The 26,609-nt window shown below is 41.9% G+C and overlaps 1 protein-coding gene across 1 annotated transcript in view; it reads right to left on the bottom strand.

Annotated features, from left to right (window-relative positions):
- The window catches only part of MCCC1 (methylcrotonoyl-CoA carboxylase 1), a 60,036-nt gene that overhangs the window by 3,056 nt on the left and 30,371 nt on the right, over positions 1 to 26,609 (bottom strand). The window contains exons 11-17 of the mRNA XM_036753852.1: positions 20,044 to 20,227; positions 12,400 to 12,509; positions 10,380 to 10,596; positions 8,006 to 8,092; positions 6,077 to 6,126; positions 2,216 to 2,353; positions 640 to 747 (exon numbers count right to left, since the gene is read on the bottom strand). Coding sequence (XP_036609747.1) covers positions 640 to 747; positions 2,216 to 2,353; positions 6,077 to 6,126; positions 8,006 to 8,092; positions 10,380 to 10,596; positions 12,400 to 12,509; positions 20,044 to 20,227 — 894 coding nt within the window. The remainder of the gene's footprint in view (positions 1 to 639; positions 748 to 2,215; positions 2,354 to 6,076; positions 6,127 to 8,005; positions 8,093 to 10,379; positions 10,597 to 12,399; positions 12,510 to 20,043; positions 20,228 to 26,609) is intronic.

Below are 26,609 nucleotides of genomic sequence, written 5' to 3' on the forward strand. Positions count from 1 at the left end.
TATCAAGACATAATTTACATGACCTTCGGTTGTAGTAATATTTTAAAAATTATTTTAAAAGTGTTAAAAATTATTTAAATCCTACATGTTGGAGGAAACCTTTTCTTATTTGACTTGACTATGAAAAGTAGTCCTTTGAAGAGATAAGAAGGTCCATCTTTCTTCTTTCTTTTCAGAAGAGAAGGACTATGGGTATATGATACTGCATATACTACTAGGCGTTGATTAGTTTTGCTGAACCTTTCCACCCTTTTTTTTGATTCTTTATTACACAGGATGGTTTCCCAGGTAGGATACAGGGGATGGGATATATTTGGTGAAAGTGTTATTAAAAAAAAGATAGCCACAAAAATTAAAAAGTAAAAAAAAAGCAATCAAAAGAAAAAATGAACTCTTTGGGAAAATTCTAGGTATTTTCTATCTTTTACTGCTTTAAAACAAGTTTAGCTTGTTTATCATCTGAAATGAAATCCCCATATTCAGAAAATAGCATTAATCCCACTATTTGCTGGCTTCGCTTTCAGAGTTCCCCAGGCTGATCTGAGAGGGCAGAAGAGGGCCAGCATTATGAATACACCTTGATAAACAGAAAGGGTCTAGCTAGGTCTTGTTTTCCACCCCCACACTTTGCTTTATTACCTTCTCAATTGTCCCAGTCATTGGTGCCAGGGTACTCCCCCGTACTCCTTCAGTACTTGCTGAAGATAAATATTTAGGCATTGGGATGCCAATCTGAGCGTTGCCTTCCTACAAACAAACCAACCCAAACCAAAGTCAATGCCTTAAAACCATTTCAGATTTGGTTATTTCACCTTTACTAATGCATGCAAGGTAGCTGATTTCTGGTCCACAATTTTCACAGTACTACTCAAACATGAGTAATTTTTAATGTACACTACACATTGGATCTCTGTTAAAAGAGTCCTCCTCTAATAACTCAGGGAGGCACAAAGGGGACCCTCCCATCTTCTCCAAGGCTATGCCAATGGAATACAAGCTCTGCTCAGCCCTACCAAGCTTTCCAAACTGGAGTATGGGTCTGATGAGGAATCATGATTTTTTTTTCCTAATTATCCTTCTAACATTTTGCATATAATTCTTAGTTTCAGAAAATTTGAACCAGAATTGTATCTCTAGGAAAAATATGAAGTTATATAGTTCTTTTGGAATATCTTTGTATTTTAGCATAGTTGTCAAAAGCTTTGAGGAGAAAATGAGCCATGTAGGAGGCTAATTCTAACCCACTTGGTTCAGCTCATCACTAATCTTGTCATAGGCGATGATTTTTTTTGGCTAAAACAGGGGTTGTCAAAGTACTCTGGCCAAAGGCCAAATCATGCTGGCTACATGTTTTTGGATTGCCATGAGGTCAGAGTGTTGTTTTGTTTTCTATTTTTTAAATACAATAAGGCCTTATTTAAATGTGTAAAAACCATTCTTAGCTCATGGGTCATATTTATTTAAAACTAACATACACAATAGAGGAAGCCTTCTATTTGACTATGAAAAGTAGCCCTTTGATGAGATAAGAAAACCCACTCCTCTCTCTTCTTTTAAGAAATATCAAATAGAAGAAATATCTCCCTTATAGTTGATTCTAAGGCAAGTCATGGAAGTAGACTAGCCTCTAAGTAGCATGTCCATTCCTCTGGGTATATAAAATGATAGAAATGAAAGCTGTATTGAAAGGTTAGTCCCTAAATGAAAAACCAAACCATTTTCCATTGAAAACCCCCTTTCTTTCATTCCTACTTCTCCCTGGCTCTCTATGCGAAAGATACCAACATTAGTCAGCTCTTCTGCTGGCAGTTACTAAGCCCCTGTTCCCTGGGCACAAGAAATACTACTCTCTAAGCTCATCTTCCAGATTCTCCTCACAGCCGTCTTGGAAACCACGGGCAATTACAGGGAAGTAGCTGAAGTAGGTGTGTGTATGTATGCATGAATGGGAAAGAAGGCATATGTACAACTGGGCTACAGGAGAGACTCTATCAGAAAGACAGAGACAGTTTGGGGAGTAAATATAAGACAAGTAGGTCAGCTTATATAAAAGGACGTATATCTGAGTATAAATGTGCGGACAAAAGAAATGAATGAAACAGGAGTACGTAGAGGAAATGCAAATATAGAAAGCTAGTTCCTTTCTCCCAGCAGAAGGCTATGGTCATGACAGTGTTCTAAACCCAAGCATGGGACTGTAAAAAAGAAACATTACCATGGAAAACAGGTAAATGGTGTTCTTTGAGATAATCAGTTTAGGTTTACTAACAACACCATTAATGGAACATTTCAGGTATGTGCAGTCTCCATCATTACAAAGGTCACCGAGGACTTCGAAAGTTTTATCTTCAATCTGAAACACAACAGAAATTTTTTATTAACAAAACATCTATAACATTGTTGTTATAATAATAATGTTGGCATTAGAATCCTACATGGCTTGTTTTCTCCCCAAAACTTTATTTTTTCACTTAATAGCATTTTATTTCTTTCAACTGCATGTAAAAGTAGTTTTCAACATTCACTTTCATAAGACTTTGAGTTCCAAATTTTTTTTCTCCCTCCTCTCCCCTCCTCAAGACAGTATGCAATCTGATTTAGACTATACATGTACAATTTTATTAAACACATTTCCACATTAGTCATGTTGTGAAAGAAGAATCAGAACAAAAGGGAAAAACCGTAAGAAAGAAAAAACAAACAAAAAAAGGTGAAAATAGTATGCTTCAATATGCAGTCAGACTCCACAGTTCTTTCTCTGGATGTGGATTGCATTTCTATCATGAGTCTTTTGGAATTGCCTTGATATACAATTTGTCATTGTATTGCTGAGAAGAGCCAAGTCTATCAAAGTTGATCTTTGCACAGTGTTGCTATTACTGTGTACAATGTTCTCCTGGTTCTGCTCACTTCAGTCAGCATCAGCTCATATAAGTCTTTTCAGGTTTTTCTGAAGTCTGCCTGCTCATCATTTCTTATAGCACAACAGTATTCCATTACATTTATATACCACAACTTGTTCGGCCATTCCCCAGTTGATGGGCAAAATCTCAATTTCCAATTCTTTGCCACCACAAAAAGAGCTGCTATAATTTTTTTTTTACATGTGGGTGCTTTCCCCTTTTTCATAATCTCTTTGGGACATAGCTCTAGTAGATGTATTGCTAGATCAAAGGGTATGCACAGTTTTATCGCCCTTTGGGTATATTTCTAAATTGCCCTCCAGAATGGTTGGGTCAGTTCACAACTCCACCAACAAAGCATCAGTGTCCCAATTTTCCCGCATCTTCTCCAACATTTACCATTTTCCTTTTCTGTCATACTAGCCAATCTGATAGGTGTGAGGTGGTACCTCAAAGTTGTTTTAATTTGCATCTCTCTAGTTAATAATGATTTAGAACATTTTTTCATATGACTATAGATAGCTTTAACTTCTTCATCTGAAAACTGCCTGTTCATATCATTTGACTATTTATTGTCTCCCCAAAGCTTTTAACAACTCTATTAAAAAACAAAGATACTAAAACAGAACTATGTACGCTCATATTTTTCCAGAGATATAGCTCCAGTTCAAATTTTCTGAAACTAAGGACTTTATGCAAAATATTGGGATAGTCAGGATATTAGGAAGGATATTAGAAGGAGCTTGTGTTCCACTGACACAGCCTTAGAGAAGAGGGGAGGATCACCTCTGTGCTATAATGGGGCATCAGAGGAGAGTATTATATAAATACTGCTATTATAATTAATGTATTTAATACAATCATTAGTGGTAATAATGATGATTATATTAATTATAATAGCAGTATTTAATGCTTTTATGTTTGTAAAACACTTTACAAATATGATCTCATTTCATCCTCAAAACAACATTGGGAGGTAGATACTATTATGATCTCACCTTACAGCTCAGGAAACTGAGACAAACAGGTCAAGTGACTTGCCCAGGGTCACATAGCTAGTTAAGTGTCTGAGGCTGGGGTTTGAACAAAGCTTTTCCTGACTCCAGGCCTGGTGCTGTACCCACCACACCACCACTGTCTCTGGGAGCATCTGAAGGACCTCACCATCTATAAAGAATTCCTCCTCCATTTTCACTCTGTGCAAGTCCACCTCCAAGCTGGTGGCAAAACTCTTTGGCAAGCCAACACTGTCCCATGTTTTGCTTCCTCTGACAGTAGCCATCAGAGGATCATGAAACAAGGTGACCACTGTGGGTGCAATGATCAAAGAACCTTGTAAACAAGCAAAGACATGCCTCCTTGGAGGAGAGTCTCAAACTGCTCCCAAGGCAAGTCATTCATTTGTGCTCCACAAACAATGTGCTTTCACTTCAACATGTGGCTGTGAAGAGACTGTCTGCCATGGAATATCGACCAACCACTCCAATCAATCCATCAACAAGCATTTGTGCCTGGTAATGTGCTAGTTATTGAGGATAGAAAGAGAGAAATAAGACATTCCCTGCCTTCCAGGGTGGTGGCAGCAAGATGGGCATCACTGTCTGAGGAGCTCATCACTGCCTAAAGTGGATGCCATAGCCTTCTTCCATGCCTTCGATGACTGCACTGCTTGCCCACTCATCTATCACCATCTCTAGGCCTAAAAAGGTGCCTTGTGAGGGTTGAAGGTTATGTCTGCCATGGCAGGGGGCATCGTTGCACAACATTGATGAGTTTAGTTCCTCTAGCTGAGTGGTACCATGATTTTAGGGCAGGGCTGTCCAGTGGTTTTGCAATAAAGGCCTGTCATATGTTGTTAATCCAATTCAATCCAATTTAACAGACATTTTTCAAGTGCCCTTGCTAGAGGTACAAAGACAGAAATGAAAGTTCCTTCCCTCAGAGACCCTAGATTCCACTGAAGGGAGACCACAGGCACAGAGAAGAAACACAAAATGATCTCAAGATGGAGAACACACATGCAACTGGGTGGAGGAGGAGAGGCTTCCTGGAGGGGACGGCACTGGCCTAAGCCCTGAAAGAAGTAAGTGATTCTAAGACAAGGAAGGGAAGAAAGCATACTTTTGAGGCCAGAAAGGAACAGCAGCAGGGTGAGTTTGGGGAACAGCTTGCAGACCTGCCTGGCTGGAATGTAGGGCATGTGAAGAGAGGTCTGCTCATCCCTGATCTAATTTACCGATATCCCAACACCCTCTTGATGAAACATAATGCCAGTCTGGGGGCATTTTTCTCTTCTTCCCAATTAACCAACCATGTGAGTATTTATGTAATAGTAAGTGACACCAGACTGGAAAGTGACCCCACAGACCATAGCAGGCTAGGCCCTTCTGTCCTCCACTACCTTCCCAAGTCTGTCCAAGCTCACAAGTGGAGATACAAGTGACAAACGATGAGAGCGTCTTTATAGGCAGATTGGCAGAAGTCTGCAATCCTCCCATCCCCCTGCTCAAATACATTATGGAAAGAACTATGAGGAAACCGAGGAGAGACTGTGCACAGCTTTAACATTCACTCTGTCTACATGAGGTTGATCTTCCTAATTTCTCACTCTTAGAGAAGGTAATTCAATCTGTGCCAAGGTTCCTAGATAAGTTGTGCACCTGGAAGGATGGTGGGTGCTGTTTAAGCATGTGACAGAGGGACAGCTCTCGCCAGAAGAAGATTCTCTTACTGGGCCTTCTTGTTTGATTCTTTTCTCTAAATTTGAATTTACGCATATTTTGTTAAATTTTTCCTTTTGCCTTGACCAATCTTGGTCAGAGATGAGCAGACCTCTCCTGCTGCCTATTTACAACGGGAAAAGATGTGCTTCTCCCAAAATACCAACAACGGTGCAGCCATCATCCTCAGAGACATACGGCAGTGCCCTTTATGTGTTAGGCTTAGAAGATTATCTCAAATCCGAGCATGTGGCTTTGCTCAATTTCCATTACGAAAGAGTGACAGCTAATCTGGACACACAAAAGAAAGAATCAAATGATATAGAACTAATTTCCAGAAGCTGGCCTGGAATAAGAACGCCTGGGCAGTGGCTCAGGGAAGCAATGACTCGGGTTAGTCAGATGCACGCTCAATCCATCAGAAGATCCTTCTGACAAAACCAGGCGACGTACCTGCATGGTGTAGGACCCATCCCGGTTGTACTTGACAGCTATGGTCACCTCTAGGAACAAGAAGAAAAAATGAGAAAAGTCATTTCTAAAAGGAATTCATTCATTTAATGACAAAGAAGCAAAAGTCTCTCCATTGAAATAAAGTGCTATTTCTCATGAGGGCATGGATGCCTCTTCCTTATTCCTGGTGGATAAAGCCTGAGATCGGGGTTTCTCCTACATGTCAACAGAGTACACTGGCATGGTCAAGTCAGAGTCTGGGGAGGAAGGGACTCTAGAAATCCTTCTTGGGATGTCACAGATGAGGAAACTGAGACCCAGAAAATTCACCTCTGGCTTTGCCCAAAGCCCGAAGGTGAGGGAGTGGTATTAGTTGGCTATCAATCCTGACTCCCTGGCCCCTCGTCTAGTGCTCTCTTCACTGGGCAGTGAAAAGTCTCTTTGACGTTCTTTGTTCAAAGGGTGAATTGGATCGGGGGATTTTTCTAGATATTTTTCTTCTGATGAAAGAAAACACATCGATTAAAGTATTGATGACAGGGATTGTGTCAACATCCGCTACTCACTCACTGGGCAGCTCTGGGGCACTTTCTCTAGGCTTCAGTTTGTTCCATGTAAACTGAGGAGAGCTGATCCTTAATGTGCTTTCCAGTCTGTATTTCAATGAGTCATGCACTTTGTGGGCTACAGAGAAGGTAAAGGGGGCATACATTTCCCCTGAGGAGCAACAGCTGGAAAGAACACTGGACTTGGGGTCGGTCACTCTCTGGGTGACCTAGGGTGAGGCATTCCTAGTATGGGCCTCAATTCCCTCATCTGTAAGATGAGGTGGTTGGATTAGATGGCCGCTGACGTCCTGAGCAGCTCTAGATCACCCTGCTATGACCTAGTAACCATATGTAGGGGACTCTCAAATAGATTTCTCCAATCGTTGGCAGGACACTGCCACCTGATATGGACAGGTGCCTCAAGTTCCATATGTCCAGAACCAAACTTTCTGTGTTCTCTGCCAGACCACAGAACCACTATTCTCCCAGTCACATGGGCATTACCAATCAATCAGTCAAGACCTGCAGCTAATCACTACCCAGGTCCTATGGAGTCTTCTTTTCAGTAGCTCCTGCTCCTGCTCCCAATGAGGAAGAAAAAGGGGCAGCCTCTAAGGACCTGAAGAAGCTGCAGAGAGGGCTCTGATCTACTCAGATTTTAAAGGACACAGACCCAACATGGAATGAAGGGAACCAAGGTGGAATATAAGAGGGAGGGTACGAGGAACAAAAGCATACAAAAGTAACTCCAGAGGCTGCGGTGCAGAGAGCTGAGGCTCAGGACACATGCTGAGGACAACGAGGAAGAGGAGAGGCAGGAGCTGGAGGGTGATGAGCCCAGAGAAGCTGGTACTTGGCTGAAGGGCTCAGCTACAGTCTGGGAGGCCGCAGGCAGGTTACTTACCATGCCTCAGTTTCCTCATCTGTAAAACGCTTGTACTTACACTACCCACCTCATAGAGCTGTGGTGTGGAAAGTTTCTCACACTACATAATCTGAATCACAGCTTGTAAGATTTACAGCAGGAATGAACCATGGAGGCCGTTGAGTGACCCTGGGCCTTTTACAGATGCAGCCAAGGTGAGGGAAGTGAGGAGTCTGGCCCAAGGCAGCAGAGCTGTGACTTGAACTCAGGTCCCCCCATTCCCAGACTAGCCCTCTTCTCCTTGCACAGCTCTGCCCCTCCGAGGTCACTGGTGAAGAGCAGCCTTTTGACAGGCCTGGACTGTAGCTTAGCTGCTTTTCAGCATTCTTAGTGGTGAACACCTGAAGCACTAAATGAGCAGAGCATTTCTGCTTGGAAGGGTGCTAACAATGGTGACTCTTCTCCTTCGCTCAGAAGGTCGCATAAGCTCAGGCTTTGCCTGTCCCTGTTACTTACTATTTTTCCCGTCCTGAAGAGTCAGGTTTCTGGTGTAAGAGAAATTCAGTCTTCTTCCACTATTGGATGCAAAAGGTGAGAACTGATCTGGAAAATTGCAAAAAGTCACAAATTAAAGAGCAGAAAGTCCTTAAACAGGTACAGAAAACAAATGAGATTGCCAAGAAATCAGTTCCAGAAATGATACCAAGCCCTTCTCTTTGTGTTGTGAAGATGCCGCCCAGCAAGAGGAAGGGCTAGGTCAACAGTGGCATTTGGCGTCCTGAAAGCCATGGCACTGAAGACCCTTGTGAAAGAAAGCCAAGAGCCACCTGGCCCTTCTCTGGTCTCCCTGCCTTCATCCCTCATCTATGGGGACCAGAGAACCTAGAGCCAAAAGGGACTTGGAGGGTCACAGAGTCTGGCCCCCTCATTTGGAGATGAGGAAAGCGAGGCCCACAGAGGCCCAGGTGACTTAACCCACGGCCAGCAGCAGGAGAGCTGGGAATCCAGATCCCAAGTGTGACAGTGGCCAAAGTACATAATGAGCCCAGGCTCACCAAAAGCGTTAAGCACAAAAAGTGGGGTGAGGCTTTTTTCCTACGTCCCCAGGCTATTTGGGAGTATGGTGCAATGATGGCAGGGGGGAAGTGAAAGTAGGCTACTTCAATGCTGCTTCCACCTTTTCTGTCAGTGAACTACACAATGGAAAGGGGAAAATCAACATTCTCCTCTTGCTAATAGGACAGACGCCACTTGGCCGCTCGAACTGGGTTCTTAAAGAACATGCTGCTGGCTGTGGAGATTGGGAAAGGTGCCAGAGGACTGGAAGGGGACAAATGGTCCAGTTTTGAAAATGAGGAAGAAGGTGGATTGTGTAACAACAAACGTAATGTCTCTTCTCAGCAAAATTCTAAAAGGACTGACTGAAGGGATGGTAGGAGAGGGCCTACAGAAGGAAGCAGTGATCACCAGCAGCCAACAGGCTTTGGGGACAAAATGATTAGATGAAAAGATTATAGAAATGATGAAAACAAGCCCATCTAAATACCAGCAAGGCACTAATGACAATATCATGGGAGCTTAGTACAGTCCTAAAATATCAGAGCTGGAGGAGACCCCATTCATTCATTCACTCATCCATTCATTCACTCACTCATTCACTCATTCATTCATTCATTTAACAAGGAACAAACCCAATTGAACCCATTCAGACTTGCCCAGAGAGTGGCTCAGATGTAGCATATTAATGCAATTCTGTTAGTGACTAAGGAGTTAGGATCAGCTGCCTGCGGAACTCAACATGAGCTAACAGTGTGACATGGATGCCATCTAAAGCCACTGTGCTTTTAGGCTTCATTCAGCAAAGGACAGAGTCCAGAGCAAAGGACACAGACGGTGCTGGCTACAGAGTAGCCGAAGCATTGGATTCAGCTTTGGGCTCTGGCTTTTAAAAAAGATGCTGCCAGCCGCAGCATGCCCAGTGAGGAGCAACAGAGATGGGAAGGGGACTCCAAACCACATCACATGGCTATCGGGAACATGAAGGAACTGGAGATATCTAGCTTGGAAAAGAGAAAACTTGGAAGGCTGTGAAAGCTGTCTTCAAATATTGAAAAGGGGGGGTCATGGGAAAGAGTGATTGCTTGTTCAGCTTAGGTGTAGAGGTCAGAACGAGGCCTAGCAGAGGGAAATGACGGGGAGGTGGATTGTGTATCAGTGTAAAGAATGAAGATTGTCTCAAAATGGTGCTGGCTGCTCCACGAGTTAGGGAAATTTGCTGTTTCTGGAGGGATTTGAACAGAGGCTCAATGACCATTTATCAGAAAGGTTTTTAGCTCATATTTTTGGTTGTTCAATTGTTTCAGTCGTGTCTGACACTTTGTGACCCATTTGGGGTTTTCTTGGCAAAGATGATGGAGTGGTTTGCCATTTCTTCTCCAGCTCATTTTACAGATTAGGAAATTAGGTGAAAGGGTTAAGTGACTTGCCCAGGGTCACACAGGTAGCAAGTGTCTGAGGCCAGATCTGAATTAAGGTCTTTCCGACTCTAGGCTCAGCACTCTATTCACTGTGCTGCCAGCTGCCCCAGAGCTCATATTTAGGTGGCACCTTATAGTTCTCAAGGCACTTTCCGCATGACAACTGTGAGAGGCAGAAGGGGGCCAGGCCACACAACCCCTCAAGTCTTTCTGACTCTGGGATTCTATTATTTCATGATTCTAGCTGATGAATGAGTGCTATTAGTACCTATCAAGTGTGGAAGGCTAGGCCTCTCAGCACAATTCTGAAAAACACCTATATTAATAGGGGAAGAAAAAAAAGAAAAAAGTAAGCTTCCTCAGATTTGGCTTCATAAAAACCTGATAACTGGAAGGAGAAAAATAATCCTTACCCTCTGTCTGAACTCTGAAAGCGTCGGTCACAACTTTCTCCTGGAGGAGGAGTCCCAGAGCGGCTTGACATAAAACCTCTTTGGCCGTGGCACCCGGAGAGGGGAGCAAGTCATGGTAGTGTTGTGGGATAAAATCTGTATGCACGTTGCCAGCTTCAAACTCGGGGTGTCTGGAAAGACTCAGTAAGAAGTCGATGTTGGTGCTCAATCCTGTGATCTAGGGAAAGGCAGGCAAGCTTTCAATGAGGCTCAAAGCCCAAATGCTTTTAAGGGCCTGGGCAAAGCAGAGCCCGGGAAAACCACAGATGGGGAAAATTAGCCACAACCGATGTGTTCAACTAGCATTTATCAAATGTCTACCACATGCCCGGCACTATGCCAGGCACTGGAGATACAGAGACAAAAACCAACTACCCCCTGCTCTCAAGGAGCTTACAGTCTCTCAAGGGAGACAACAGGTGCCCACATAAATGGGCCTGGATCCATGATGTCATTGGTGTACACAACTCCTGGTGAGGAAACTCCCTTTGCCAGTGCAGTCTGGCACTGCTCTGTGACTGAAGAGAGTTGTCTTGGACATCTTGTTCCCTTGAGTCACAAGGGGAACACAGCCTGCACATATCAGAATAGGGCCTTGAACCGGAATCTCTCGCTTTGAGGCCAGATCTCTAACCATCATTAAACTGCATCCAAGTATACACAGATACATGAAAAGTAGATAAATACAAGCTAGGTGGCAGAGAGGGAAAGAGGTCACTAGCAACTGGCATCAGGAAACCCTTGGTCATAAGGTGGTGCTTGAGCATGTCCTGAAGGAAATTATGGAGTCTATGAGACAGAAGTGAATGGAGAAATGAATGGAAGAATGAAAAAGCATTTAAGTGCTTGCTATGAGCACAGCACCGTGCTAAATGCTGGGGAAACAAAAGGAAAAGTCAGACAGTCAGCACTCTAAGGGAGCTCACATGGAAATGGGGGCGACAACCCACAGAGATGTCAACAGCAGCTAGAAGAAAAGGACCCAGGGTCCTTTGGTGCAGGAATGTGTCTTCTTTCATGTCATTTCTACTGATAAACCCATATCCATTTCTGATGGTGAGCCCTTGGACAATGCTACAGACTTTGGTGGCGTGGACATCCTCCTCTGGGTGCTTTGCACCTGGGGCTGGAGGACAGGTGGCTTTGAGGCAGAGCTGCCATGCCTGAGGCTCTCGGGCTTAGGTGCCCATTAGTGGAAGTTAATTGGCCGTGCTTCTATCGCCTCGTTCAATCTTCTTCTTCTCCCCAACACAGATTTTTAAAATGCCATTTCTTCATCTTTAGTGGTCAACATCAGTTTCTCCTAATTCTGTGCATTTGCAGGTCATACTGCTTTTGTATTTATTACCTGCCCTTGCTTCTAAGTTCTGTTATAATATTTTAAAAAATCCGAGACCATTGCTTTGCTTCTTGAAGCATGGGATGAAAAAGCTCAGTGACTTGTCCATAATGTCACCCCAATACATCAGTGACAGATGGCCTTTGAGGCCCTTTCCAGCAACAGATCCATGATACCACGACACAGATCCCAGGGGGTAGGGCGGGGGAAGTGGCTGTTGGACATTTGGGCTACAGTTCTAATTGCCAGGGCAAATCAAACCAATACTAATCTTATGGTGCTTTTCCAATCAGTAGTCTAAAAAGAAACCCTTTCAGGAAACCAGCTCCTTTGGATGCAAATGATCCCCATAGCTTAGAATTTCGTTAAGTCACCTTATTAAAGCAGGCAATCAGCATACAATTCCCATGCTATATGAGATCCTTATTTCTAGAACTTTTCTCTCCTAATTGAAATCTGGACATAGTGAGACTCCATTTTGCTGTAGAGAAATATCCTGTCTGTGACTCATGACACAAATGAGGCTGTGGATGTAGCTTAGACAATGACCTAAGTTAACAGAGAGAAAAGTCTCATGCCACTGTCTTGTAAACCACTACACTAATCTCAGAGTTGGTTACATGGAGCTTCCCGACCACTTACATTGTATTGGTGAAGGCTGTACTGAAGTTTCTTCAATGCTGCTTGGCGGTCGGAAGCCCAGACAACGAGTTTTGCAATCATGGGGTCATAGTGCACTGACACTTCATCACCTGAAATAAACAAAGCGAGTTTTTGAAGTAAAGCTTCAGCTGAGGGTACACAGAAACACAAACTTCAGAAACAGGGTCATCTGCTCAAGAAAGTCCAGCATCCCCAAGACTAATGGCTAAAATACTTGTTTACAGAGGGTATCTTTCTGATTGCTGTATTACAAATACGTGGTTCTTCCTTTCTACAAAGTAGCTCAGAGATCGTTAGGATCAATATCTGGCTAAATGGACGGGCCAGTTTTGGTCTCAAACCAGGACTGCTTTATGTAGATTTAACTCAACAGATACTTAAGCACCTGATAGATACCAGGCACTGGGGATACAAAACTCCACAGTCCCTGCATTCACAGGGCTTGCATTCTTTTCGAGAGAAGATTATAAGCAGGGTACTCTTGACCAGGGCTTCTTAAACTTTTTCCACTTGAGACCTCTTCAGCGCTTCTTAAACTAAGGGGTTGAGACTCCCAACTTCACTGTGTATGGGAGGACTTCTTTTTCTTTGAGGTGTGTCCATAGGGAAAGGATTTCTAGGATTCAGAGGAAATCTTTAAGAACTGACATCTACTCAGGATATTAATGGGATAAGCCAAAGAGAAACAGAGGATGGGTTTTTCTCCTTTATCAGCTACCATACTTCAATGCTTCACTGGAGTCAAGATGTCAAGGGGGTGGGAGGGTGGAAGGTGATCCCTTCTAGTGTACATGGCCACTCATCCAGTCCTTCTCAGTCTCTCTAATCTTTGCCCATGTCTTTTCATAAATCTACCACAGAAAACCCATTTGATGTGCTGGAGGTTTTCCTTTCTTATCTGTCTGTTTCTGCGGAATCTTTCGGGTTTATACTTTAATTACATACATGGTAGCCTCAGTGACACTGATGAGCACTTTGGGTTGCTATGAGTTTTGTCCAATTCTCATGCTTTGTAGTCAACTGGTTGTTTAAATGGGTTGGGTTCAAGCTGCTGTAATTATATAGTATCTTTTCATATCATTGTTCCTTCTTTTAATTTTTAAATTAATGATACTAAACCATTTATAGTACCAGTTTTTAAAAATGCAGTATTTAGCAGTTTCTTGGTCTTTATTTTCTTTTTGATATCTTTGGTTTTCATATCATGTTTGTTTCCAAATATACCCCTCTCCCTTCTACTCCTCAGAGAGCATTCCTTGTCCTATTCTCTTTTCATAAAAAATGTAATTGATTCATCTTTTTTACATTACTGAAATTTCCCCTTCCCCCTCCCAAAGAGCCACCCCACATGACAAATGTTTTTAAATAAGAAAGAGAAGACAAATCAATAAAACTGATGAAAACATTGAAAATGTGTATAATGCACTATGGTGGTGGTCTTCCTACTCCTGCAAGGGGTGTGGTGGGGGTGCCTTCTTGTGTCTCCTCTGTGTCATTTCTGCAACATTCACTTTTGATTTTTGGAATGTTCTCCTCCCCATTTACATTGTTGCAGTCATTGTGTATATTGATTTCATGGTTGTGCTTACTTCACTCTGTATCAATTCATATAGATCTTTCTGTGCTTCTCTGTAATCATCACATTCATCATTTCTTACGGAACGGTAATACTTCACTACATTCAGGTACCACCATTTTATTTAGCCATTCCCCAATCAAGGCATATCTACTTTGTTTCTGATGCTTTATCATCACAGAATTGCTGCTATAAATATTTTGGTGTTTATGGGGACTTTCTTCTTATCAATGGCCTTCTTGGGGTATAAGCCCAAAAGTAGTGGAATCTCTGGGTCAGAGAGTATGGACATTTAATTTACTTTATTCGTATAATTCCAAATGGTTTCCCAAAATGGTTGTACTGATTCACAGCTTCACCAACCATGGTTAGAGAAGGCAGCTGGAGTGATTATCTTCCCACAGTCCCTCCAGTATCGACTGTTCTCATCTGTTGTCACCTTTGCAAATTTGCAGGGTGTGAAGTAAAACCTCAGGGCTGCCTTGATCTGCAGATTTCTTATTATTACTGATCTGGAGCATTACTTCATGCACTTATTAATAGTTGGCAATTTGAGAAATGTCTGACCACTTATCTACCAGGGAAATTGCTTTTATCCTTTCTTCTAATTTATTATGGATGGCCTTCCGGTTGGTCTCCCAGCCTCAAATATCTCCCTCCTTCTATCCACCTGCACTTTTCCTAAAGTTCAGGTATAATCATTGCCCATTGCCCCTTGCCCCCACCCCATCTCTCCAACTCAATAAACTTCAGTGGTTCCATATTGCTTCTTGGATCAAGTACAAAATCTTCTGTCTGACATTTAAAGCCATTTGCAGTCCGGGCCCTTCCCAGCTTTCCAATCTTCTTATACTTTATTCCCCTTTATGTATGTGATAATCCAGCAATACCCACCTCTTTGTTGTTCCGTGCACACCATATTCCCTCTCCTGACTCCATGTTTTCAATGGCTCTACCATTTGTCTGGGACACTCTCCCTTCTTGTCTCTAGCTCCTGGCTTCTCTGCTTAATTTGACTCAGCTCAAATCCCACCATCCACAGAAGGCCTTTCTCAGTCTCTCCTTTTCCCCATAGGTGCCTTCCGTCTGGCGTTACTTTTGATCTATTTGGTCTACTGTCAGTATGTAGTTGTTTGTCTGTTTCCTCCCCCGTTAGCATGTAAGATTATGAAGGAAGGAACTGCATTTTTGTCTTTCTTTGTGTCTCTAAGGCTCAGCACAGTGCCTGGCACATAGTAAGCATGTCAATGCTTACTGACTGATGGTTGATGATTTGATGGCAGAGACAGAAGATTCTGAAATGACTCCCACACTCATTTTCTGTCTGTTAAGATCTAATCAATCCTAATTTTTATGATATTCCTCAGTATTCACTACAGCCAACCTCTTTTGATTCTCTGGTATTCAAGATACACAGGTGTGAGGTTTGTGAAGAGTCTACACGCCTATGCCTCATTTCATCCTAAACCATCTTTTTCAATGATTGGCCTTGTCTTCCTCTATGTCACATGAAATCACTAAATATGCAGTGAGGACCTGCCACCTCAGTGTCATTCTTGACTCTTACTTTCACCTCACATATCCAAGTCTTGTACCTGTCTCTACCTTCAAATCTCTTGGGTATGTCCCTTCTTTCTACTCACACAGCCAACATTTGAACATTTGAGTTCAGACCCTCATCACCTCTCTCACCTGGACTCTCACTGTAACCTTCTGGTTGGCATCCTTGCCTCAAGTCTTTCCCCACTCCCATCCATCCTCCATTGAGCTGCCAAAGTGATTTCCCTAAAGTTCAGGTGTGACCTAATCTCCCTTCTACTCTATAGGGGCTCCTCTTATCTCCAGGATCAGATACAAAATCATTTGCTTGGCATTTAAATCCCCCCCTTAACCTGGGTTCTTCCTACCTACCTTTCCAGTCTTCTTACATTTCAGTGCTGTTCACAGACTAGATCCAGCAGCAGCCACCTTCCTGCTATTCTTCCACCTCCTTGCTCTGCCTTCCCCCTCACCCCACACCTGGAATGCTCTACATCCTCCCTGTCTCCTGGCTTCCCTGAAGACTCACTTCCAATCTCTTCCTTGGTAGGAGGACTTTCTTTTGTCATCCCTCCCACTGCTAGGGACTGCCCTCTGAGGTTTCCTTTCATTTATATTGCATGTACAATATAGGTACAGTATTTGCATGTTGACTCCCCCAAGAGAATGTGAGTTCCTCGTAGTCAGAGAGAGTGTTTTTTTGCCTTTCTTTGTATCCCTTGGGCTTAACACAAGGCTTGGTGCATAGGGAATGCTTGTTAATTGATTGTCTGACCCTGTCGAGCTCACCATGTAATTTCTCCACTTTTTCATTTTCTGCAAATGTTGATGTTGACAAATAAATGGTAGTTCTGTTCACAGCAGCTTGTCGTGAGAACAGCAACGTGGCGTGATCCAGTATCCCATGAAATTGGATTTCTATTGCCCTGGGGAGCACAAGGAGACCAATTTCTCCACCTCCTTTACTTGCCTCTTAGAATAAAGGCCAGGCCTCGTCCTACAGTTCCCGAGGCTATGAATGCTTTATCTTCTGGCTTCCCTTAGAAGGAGGGGTATTGAGTTCGGGTCTGTGAACCTGGGTTTTTACAATATATATTCTGATAAGTATATTTCAATATAGAGACAGTTCTCATTTTACGTAAATTCACATGATGCAAATTTGATTTTGAGTAAAGAATTCTGAGAGAAGTCTACATTCCAAAAAACACCTGTTAACTCTGCTGTTCAGTACTGTGCATTCTCTCTCCCTCCCTCTCTTTCTCTCTCTGTCTGTCTCTCTGTCTTCCTCCTCCTCCTCCTCTTCCTCCTCCTCCTCCTCCTCCTCCTCCTCCTCCTCCCCTTTCCAACCTTTTGGCTCAGTGCTCCATGACTTCCTGCCTCCTGACTCCTCCCCCGAAAAAACCCTAAACTCCCCAACTCAAAACCCTTCGAGTGAAAACAGAAGAATGGATGCATAGAGAGACTGTGGGATTGAGGGCTTGGCCTGAGACCTCCTGAGACCTTTGCCTGGATCTGTGCACCCACCTGCGTGTCTAGCCCCCATGTGTCTGTCTTCCCTCTGTCCACGCTCAGCTACTGCATGTTTGTTCATAACTTCCCCATGTCGCCCACCCTCTCCTGCCTGTGTCTATGCCCAGCCCCTACCTGTCTGCGCCCTGTGTATTCTTTCTCTCAGTTCCAGCCTGGCACCCATGTGGCTGGCCTAGGGCCCTGTGTGTTCCTCCTCCTGCTCTTGCTTCTCTGTTCCTGGCCCCCAACCCCATGTGTCCTTGAATGGTGTGCCATCTCCCTCCTTCCATGGGCATGCAGCCCCCTCCCTGCCTCCTTGCCTCCCTTCCACGGGCAAATCTGCATTAGGTAAAAATCGCTTTTGCAGAATGGTTTACTTACATAAAGCAAAAACTGTCTGTGATTGGTCTCCTTGGTAATCCTAGGTATTCTACTTTATGCATTTAAAAACATTCTGAGAAAGGGTCCATATGCTTCACCAGACTTCGAAAGGAGGTCCATGACACACAAAAGGTTAAGAGCCCCTCACTTCGAGGAAGAACGGCAACATGGATGGGAATCAGTTTCTTCAGAAGGGTACATACCAACTGGTCATTAGACAAAAAGCTCACATTTCAAGTACTGGCCATTAAATTAATGTTCATAGATGGTATAAAACAGTGTGACTCTTCGACTTTCTTCCCAACACTGTAATGTAAAACATGATCTCACTCTAATTTAGTTGTTAGCAACACAAGCATGCACGCCTCCTCTGTCCTCTGAGGATCACTAGTATCCATGAAATACTAGCAGTAATCTCAAGGGACAACTGGTGACTCCCTTCTCTTCTTTCTAGTATTCACAAACTGCTTTGGCAGCCAAGACACTCTCTGTGAACTGTCTTCACCTGCTCTCTCTGCACCTCCTCAGGCTGGCAGCTGGTGCTGCCAGTCCAGCCAGTGCAGGCCAATCCAGTATGCCAGTCAGCAACTAGAAGATGTTCGATGCCCCTCTGTCCTGGCCCCCTGCACACACACACATATACGCACACACCCCATGAACAGCACACTGCTCATCCCATACAGGAACAGAAAAGTAGTATGAATCATGGAACGTCTTTGAATGTGGCTGCCTACCTTTGGTCTGATCAGCTCCTAGGGGCGCATGTTTTTTTAAAGTCACATTCTGTTCAATAGTGAATTAATAATAAACATTTGCCTCACATATTTCCAAGTTCCAAGGCTGACTCCACGGAATATCAGAATCACATTCTTCTGCCCCATAAACACCCTTCCTGAGCCCCTGCACACACCCAGCCTGCCTCTACAACACGAAGGTGTCTCCTGCCAGGAATGGCTCCTCCCAACACTATAAATAAAGCAGGGACACTGTGAAAGGGGCGGCATGAGCCAAGTGAGAAAGAAGGGCTGAACATCTCGTGACTGGTCAGCTAACCCGTGGCTCAGGGGAGCCCTCCGAAAGCTCTCAGTGATCCATGAGAATACAACTCCTTCACGTCAGCATTTCAGGCTCTTCATAGCCAGGCTCTGACCTGCCTGTCCAGTCCTATTTCCAAATACTCGCTTGTGCAGCTGAGCTGATTCCTCCATGTTCTCCCCACGGCTTCCCCCCCCCCCGACCCCCGTCACATGCCGTGTGGTTCCTTGTATTCAATGCTCGCATCACAGAATTCTGAGCATTGGAAGGAACATCAGAGACCGTCTAGTCCAGCCCATAGCTGAAAGGCACCTCCTCTGCAACACAAGATCTTCGAGCAGTGGCTGTCTGGGCTCTGCGTGGAGGCCTCCATGGAGGGGACCCTCCCCTCCCAATGCAGCCTGTGCTGCTTCTGGCATCCAGAAATGTGACTGACAGCGTTCTCATGACTGGGGAATGTTTCCTGACATCTGCCGCTTTACCACTTGTACCCACCCCTCCTGACCCTACCCTCTTGGACCAAACAAAACAAGTCTAATCCCTTCTCTATGTAAGAGCCCCTTGGACATTTGAAGACCAGTTTTGGGTCTCCCTGAATCTTCTCTTCTCAGACTAAGCATATATAGTTCCTCACCGAGTGCGGACTCCAGGCCTTCACCATCTTGGCTGCCTTCCTCTGGATGCCTTCTGGCTTGTCAATGTCCTTCTCAAACTGGACTGTCCAGAACTGACCTCCAGATGAGGCCCAGCACGAACAGAACACAAACACAAAGAACACCACATTCTCCCTGGAAGCCACGCCTCTCCCCACACAGTCCCCTTGCATGCACATCCCACAGCTGATTCCTATGGAGTCTGTTGTCCTCCTATATCCCCTGCTTCCTCTTGCCTAGAACTTCACCTTTCTTCTCTCTGCTTACCTAACCCACGTCTCCTTCAAAACCCGACTCAAATCCACCCCCTCCATAACTGTGACGAATCCCCCATCAGAGTGACAGTATGCCCCCCTCCAGTGAACTCTGACAGCACCATAGAATGCATGTTGCAATTAATTAAGTAGATTCCTAGGATGTCTTTTCTGCTGTCCTGAATTGTTATCTAAGTCTTTAATTGCTATTTAATGTAGTTTCAATTGCTATCTACACAAAGAGACCAGCTCCTTTACAGCAGACCCTGTTCTCAACCAGACTTGGGAGTATTCTCCATAATGTCGTGCTCAGGATAAGCAGGCAATCAGCAAATACTGATGGGAGGAAACAATGCAAGCTTTCCAAGTGAGAGTGTGTGGTTCACAGAATTTTTTTTCTTCTTTAAAATCAGCTGTCACTTTTGAAAGAATGAAAAACAATGGCAAATTCATGAATGCCATTAGAGTGGATGTAAAGGAAGAGAGATCTTGGCCAGCCAAAGGGCTCGGGAGGAGGCTGTCACCAAGACAAGAATGAGACCCACTGCTAGAGCCCCTTAGGGCTTACCACCTGCTTCCTGGCCATGGTCCCAGGGAGGGAGGTGAGCACAACAATCACTGTCCTTGTTTACAGGGAGATTGAAAAGAGCAAGAGCCAGACACTCATCCTGCTCACCTTGCCTCACTCCAGTTTCAATCCTAAGGCTGGGCTCTGGGGGTGGTGTAGACAAGTGTATGAGGGGTCCTGCTCCAGGCATGAAATTGTTCTGAGGGTCTTCTGCATATATTCTTGCTTCAAAGGCATGGCCTTTCAGTCTTATTTCTTCTTGACTCAGAGGCAGCTTCTCTCCTGCAGCAATCTAAAAAAAGAAGAACATTTTCTGTTTGTAAAAACCCATCTTATAATAAGAGTTAAGAGCATTAGCAAACCTTGGTTAAGGCTCTTTTTGGATTGAATACCTAACTTTACTTAAAATGTAGCCAATGGAAACAAAGGATTTTGATCCATTCTCATTTGTATACTTTGAGCCATTTTTGAGAGGCCTTCTCTTGGTGGCCAAGATGGAAATGGTCGACAAGTGAATAAGAATGGCAAAGAGTTTTGTGGCTTCCCCGCTAAAGCAATTACATTTTGAGTCCAAATATCAAGGCTGGACACACTGGTGGTTGGGAATAATCCAAAGGCCTTCCAGAGGTGGAGCTAAGATGGCAGAGCAGAGGAAGCACTTCAGCTAAGCGCTCCCAACATTCCCCTCCAAGCAACTTTTAAAATAATGCCTCAAATATAATTCTGGAGCAGTAGAGCCAACGAAGTATAGGATGAGACATTCTTCTAGCCCAAGACAAAGTAGGAGGTCAGAAAAAGAGATCTGTGACATGGGGGTGGGGGCTGGCTCAGCAGCAACACCAGTGGTGGGACTTGGTGGTGGCAACATAAGCAGCAGCGCCTTTGGGATGGAAAGGGGATTGACTACAAGGGGCTCCTGTGCTAGCCCTGGGTGCAGGACAGGGCACTGTTTGGCAACTCCATTGCCTGTGCCCACTCCTGGATCACAGTGCCAAGGCAGAAAGGAACACTTGCTGTCCCAAGGGAGCAGGGGCCCTGAAAAGCAGAATCAATGGAAATCCCAAGGGATCAGGGCCCTTCCTGGGTAAGGATCAGAGAGCAAACCAGGAGAGCAGTAACCACACCTCTTCCTGGATCACACCATCTTGGAAGCATCAAAAACTTCCAAACCCTGAAAACTAGCTCTGAAATCAGCAATGAGGAAAAAAGTCTGAAACTTAGAACAGTGCCACTCCTCCCTACACCAAAAACAAAGCTCAACTTTAAATTAAAGTTCAAAGGCTGGGAAAATGAGCAAACAACAAAAAAAGAACTTGACTATAAAAAGTTACTATGATGACAAGGAAGATCAAGACACAAACTCAGAAGGAGACAATGATATCAAAATAGCTGCAAGCAAAGCCTCTAAGAAAAAAAGTGAAATGGACACAAGCCCAACAAGACTTTCTAGAAGAGCTAAAAAAATGATTTTCATAATCAAATAAGAATGGGAGAGGAAAAACTGGGAGTAGAAATGAAGGAAATGCAAGAAAATTGTAAAAAGATAATTAACAGCTTGGTAAAAGAGTTACAAAAAATACTGAAGAAAATAACACCCAAAAAACAGAATTGGCCAAATAGGAAAAGAGATATAAAAGCTTGCTGAAGAAAACTATTCCTTTAAAATTAGAATTGGACAAGCAGAAGTTAATGACTCCATGAGACATCAAGAAAGACTATAAAACAAAGTCAAAGGAATGAAAAAAATAGAATAAAATGTGAGATATCTCACTGGAAAAACAACTGACCTGGAAAATAGAGTAAGGAGAGATAAATGTAAGAATTATGGGACTACTTGAAAGCCATGATCAAAGAAAAGAGCCTAAACATCATATTTCAAAAAATTATCCAGGAAAATTGCTTTGATATTTTAGAATCAGAGGGTAAAATAGAAATCAAAAGAATCCACTGATCAACACCTGAAAGAGATACCAAAATGAAAACTTGTAGGAACATTATAGCTTAATTCCAGAGTTACCAGGTCAAAGAATAAATACGCTAAGCAGACAGAAAGAAACCATTCATATACTACAGAACCATAGTTGAGATCACAAAAAAATTATCATCTGCCACATTAAGGAAGGGGAGGGCTTAGAGTGATATTCTGGAAATCAGAGATGCAAAGATTACAACCAAGAATAATATACCCAGCAGAACTGAGTATAATCCTTCAGGGCAAAATGGATATTTAATGAAATAGAAGACTTTCAAATATTCCTGATGAAAAGACCAGACAGACCTGAATAGAAAATATGACTTTCAAATACATGACTCCAGAGAAACATACAAAGGTAAACATGAAAAAGAATTCATAAGGGATGCTAAAGTTAAATTGTTTATATTTCTATTTCAGAAGATGATACATAGAATGCCTGATAACTATCATTATGAGAGCAGTTAGAAGGACTTCACATAGATAAAGGGCACTAGAGTGATTTGATTATGTTGGAATGATAAAAAAAAATGGATAGGTAAGAAAGAGAGATACTTTGTGGAAGTGGAAACGGAGAGGAAGAATGGAGGAAATTATCTCATATAAAAGAGATGTGCAAGGAAGAGCTTTTACAGGGAAGGGGGAAATGATGGGGAGTTGGATGGGTGGTATTTGAACCTCACTCTCATCTGAATTGGTTCAAAGAGAAAAAAGATATATACACACACAGTTGGGTACAGAAATCTATCTCACCCAACAGAGAAGGAGAAGGCAATAAGACAAGGGGTGGGGCAGGGATGATAAAAGGGAGAGAAGATAAAGGGAAGGCAGTAGTTAGAAGCAAAACAGAGTTTTGAGGAAGAACAGGATAAAAAGAGAGAGAAGGATAAACAGAATAAAACATGATGGAAGAAATGTACAGTTAGTAACCATAGCTGCAAATATGAATAAAATGGAAACAGATAGCACAATGGATTAAAAAAAACAGAATCTAACAATATGTTGTTTACAAGAAACACACTTGAAACTGAGAGACACACACAGAGTTAAAATAAGGGAGTGGAGCAGAATCTACTACACTTCAATTGAAGTAAAAAAAAAAGGCAAGGTCAGTAATCATGATCTCAGACAAAGCAAAAACAAAAATAGATCTAATTAAAAGAAATAAGCTGGGAAACTACATCTTGCTAAAAGGTACAATAGACAATCTACATTCTTAAAGGAAAAGTTAAATGAATTACAGGAGGAAATAGACAGTAAAATGGTTCTAGTGGGGGACCTCAACTTTTCCCTCTCAGACTGACATAAATCTAACCATAAAATAAATGAGAAAAGTTAAGGAGATTAATAAAATTTTAGAAAAGTTATGATAGACCTCTGAGGAAAACTGAATGGGAAAAGGAGTATATCTTTTTTTCAGCCAAATGACAACAATGAGACAAAATACTAAAATTTGTGAAATGCAGCCAAAGTAGTACTTATGGGAAAATTTATATCTCTAATGTGTATATCAATAAAAGACAGAAAGAACAGATCAATGAACTGGACATACAACTAAAAAAACCTAGAAAAAGGACAAATTAAAAATTCCCAATTAAACACCAAACTGAAAACCCTGAAAATCAAAAGAGAAATGATAAAATTGAAAGTAAAAAAAGTCATTGAACTAATAAGTAAAACTAGGAGCTGGTTTTAAGAAAAAAAGAGAACCAATAGATAAACCACTGGTTAATTTGATTAAAAAAGGAAGAAAACAAATTGCTAGTCTCAAAAATGAAAAGGATTAATGCACTACCAATGAAGATGAATTTAAAGCAATCATTAGGAGTTATTTTGTCCAATCACATGCCAGTAAAACTAAGACTGTAAGTGAAATGGATGAATATTTACAAAAATATAAATTGTCCAGATTAACAGAAGAGGAACTATAAAACTGAAATAACCTTATTTTAGAAAAAGAAATTGAACAAGCCATAAATGACTTCCCTAAGAAAAAATTTCTGGAACCAGATGGGTTTATAAGTGAATTCTACCAAACATTTAAGGAAGAATTAATCCCAATGCTTCAAAAACTATTTGGAAAAATGGTAAAGGAGTCCTACCAAATTCCTCCTATGACACAGATATAGGCTTGATACCTAAACCAGGGAGAGCAAAAATGGAGAAAGAAAACCATAGGCCAATTGACGCAATGAATATTTATATAAAAAAAATTTTAAGTAAAATGCTAGCAGGGAGATTATAGCAATATATGATAATGATCATATACTGTCATTGGGTTGGATTTATACCAGGAATGTGGTGCTAGTTTGATATTAGGGAAACTATAAGTGTAACTGACCATGTCAATAACAACAACAAAAAGTACTAGATTTCAAAATCTACTACAAAGAAGTAATCATGAAAACAATCTGTTACTGGCTAACAGAAGAGTGAATCAGTAGAATAGATTAAGTACATAATACACAGGAGTGAGTGATCATAACAATTTAGTGTTTCATAAATGTAAAGATCCAAGCTTTTGAGACAAGAATTCACCATTTGACAAAAGTAGCTGGGAAAACTGGACAGCAGTTTGGCAGAAACCAGGCATAGGCCAACATTTCATACCATATACAAAAATAAGGTCAAAATTGATAAATGATTTAGACATAAAGGGTAATATCACAAGCAAATGAGGGGAACATGGGAAAATTCAACTGTCACATCTATGGCTAAGGGAAGATTTCATGACAAAACAAGAGATAGAGAGCATCACAGTAAGTAGGATGGGTAATTTTGATTACAAGAAATTTTTAAAAATTGCACAAACAAAACCAATGCAGCCAAAATTAGTAGGAAAACAGGAAACTGGGAGGGAAATGTTATAAGCAAGTTTCTCTGATAAAGGCCTCATTTCTCAACTATCTAGGGAACTGAACCAAATTTATAAAAATAGCAGCCATTCTTCAGTTGATAAAGCGTCAAAGGATATGAATAGGCAGTCTTCAGAAGAAATCAAAGCTATTGAGAGTCACACGAAAAAGTGCTCTAAATCACTATTAATTAGAGCAATTAAAATTAAAACAACTCTGAGATACAACTTCATACTATCAGGTTGGCTAACATGATAGAAAAGAAAAATGACAAATGTTAGAGGGGATGTGGAAAAATAGAGACACTAAGGCACTGCTGGTGGAGTTGTGAACTGGCCCAACCATTCTAGAGAACAATTTGGAATAATGGCTAAAGGGCCAAAACTATGCATACCTTTTGACCCAGGAATACCACTACTGGGTCTATATCCCAAAGAGATCAAAGAAAAAGGAAAAGGACCTAAATGTAAAAAAATATTTATAGAAGCTCTTTTTGTGGTGGCAAAGAACCGGAAACTTAAGGGGATGCCCATCAACTGGGGAATGGCTGAACAAGTCATGGAACATGATTGTGATGGAATACTATTGTGCTATAAGAAATGATGAGTATGATGGTTTCAGAAAAAACTAAGACCTATATGAACTGATACAAAGTGAAGTAAGCAGAACCAGAAGACTATTGCACACAGTAACAGCAATATTGTAAGGATGATCATCTGTTAAAGACTTAGCTACTTTGCTCAGTACGATGATCCAAGATAATTCCAAAGGACTTATGATGAAAAATACTTTCTACCTCCAGAGTGAGAATAGATGAATTCTGAGTGAAGAATGAAGTATACTTTTCCCCCACTATCTTTATCTTTATTTTTGCAACATGGTTAATATGGAAATATGTTTTACATGATTTCACATTTAGAATTGATATCATATAACTTGCCTTCTCAATGGGTGGGGGAGGGGCTAGAGGGAAGGAAAGAACTTGGTACTCAAAATTTTAAGAAAATGCTAAAAAATTTTAAATATAATTGGAAAATATTTAATGAAATTAACAAAAATAAATTTTAAAAGAAAATAATCAAGATTTTTTTTATTTTCAAACATGAATATTCAAATCTTCATTCAGTCTCCCTCATATACAGCCATTATTCAACACTTTGTCTATGACGCTTGCCAGGATTCTCTGATGGTATATACATGCTGCATTATGATTTTCTTATTTTAATCTCAATGTGTAGGTAGGCTGAGAACAAAATCTTCCAAAGACCCCTTACTATCTAGTGATAAAGCAAAACTGATTGGAAAGGAAATAGGCGTGCAATTCACTTTAAAGTTTCTTTGTATTCCCAGGATATATTCCATACTCTTTTGTTTTGATGAAGTTTACTTTTCAGGGTGCTCATTATCAAAATGAAATAGGAAGTAACTGTAACAGAAAGGAGCAAACACAATGTCACTTCTCCATAACATATACTTTTATTCACAAAAGAATCTAAAGGGCTTAGAGGAAGTAACACCACATTTCAAGTTTCTTTTCCTAAATAAAAAATCCATTTCAATAAAATATTCGAAAGAAGAGAGTGAATTCACCATAATATTATTGAATAAACTTTTTCCCCCACTCCTAGTAACAAATTCAGATGAGCATTCAGTGTGGCTGTAACTGTCCCCAAATTAGTCACCTGCCAAAGTGACTAAGGAAAAAAAAGAGCCCTTTCTTGTCCCACGTGGGCACTGCAGGTCCAGTAGTGTCTTCACTCCAGGTGGGGACATGGATGTTAGGGTGGCTATCTCAGTCAGTGGTGTTTGCCACCTTCAGATGCTTCTCTGGCAGGTACTCTTCCAGG

This window comes from Trichosurus vulpecula, chromosome 4 (genome assembly GCF_011100635.1).
Source record: "Trichosurus vulpecula isolate mTriVul1 chromosome 4, mTriVul1.pri, whole genome shotgun sequence".
In the NCBI taxonomy this organism is placed as follows: domain Eukaryota; kingdom Metazoa; phylum Chordata; class Mammalia; order Diprotodontia; family Phalangeridae; genus Trichosurus; species Trichosurus vulpecula.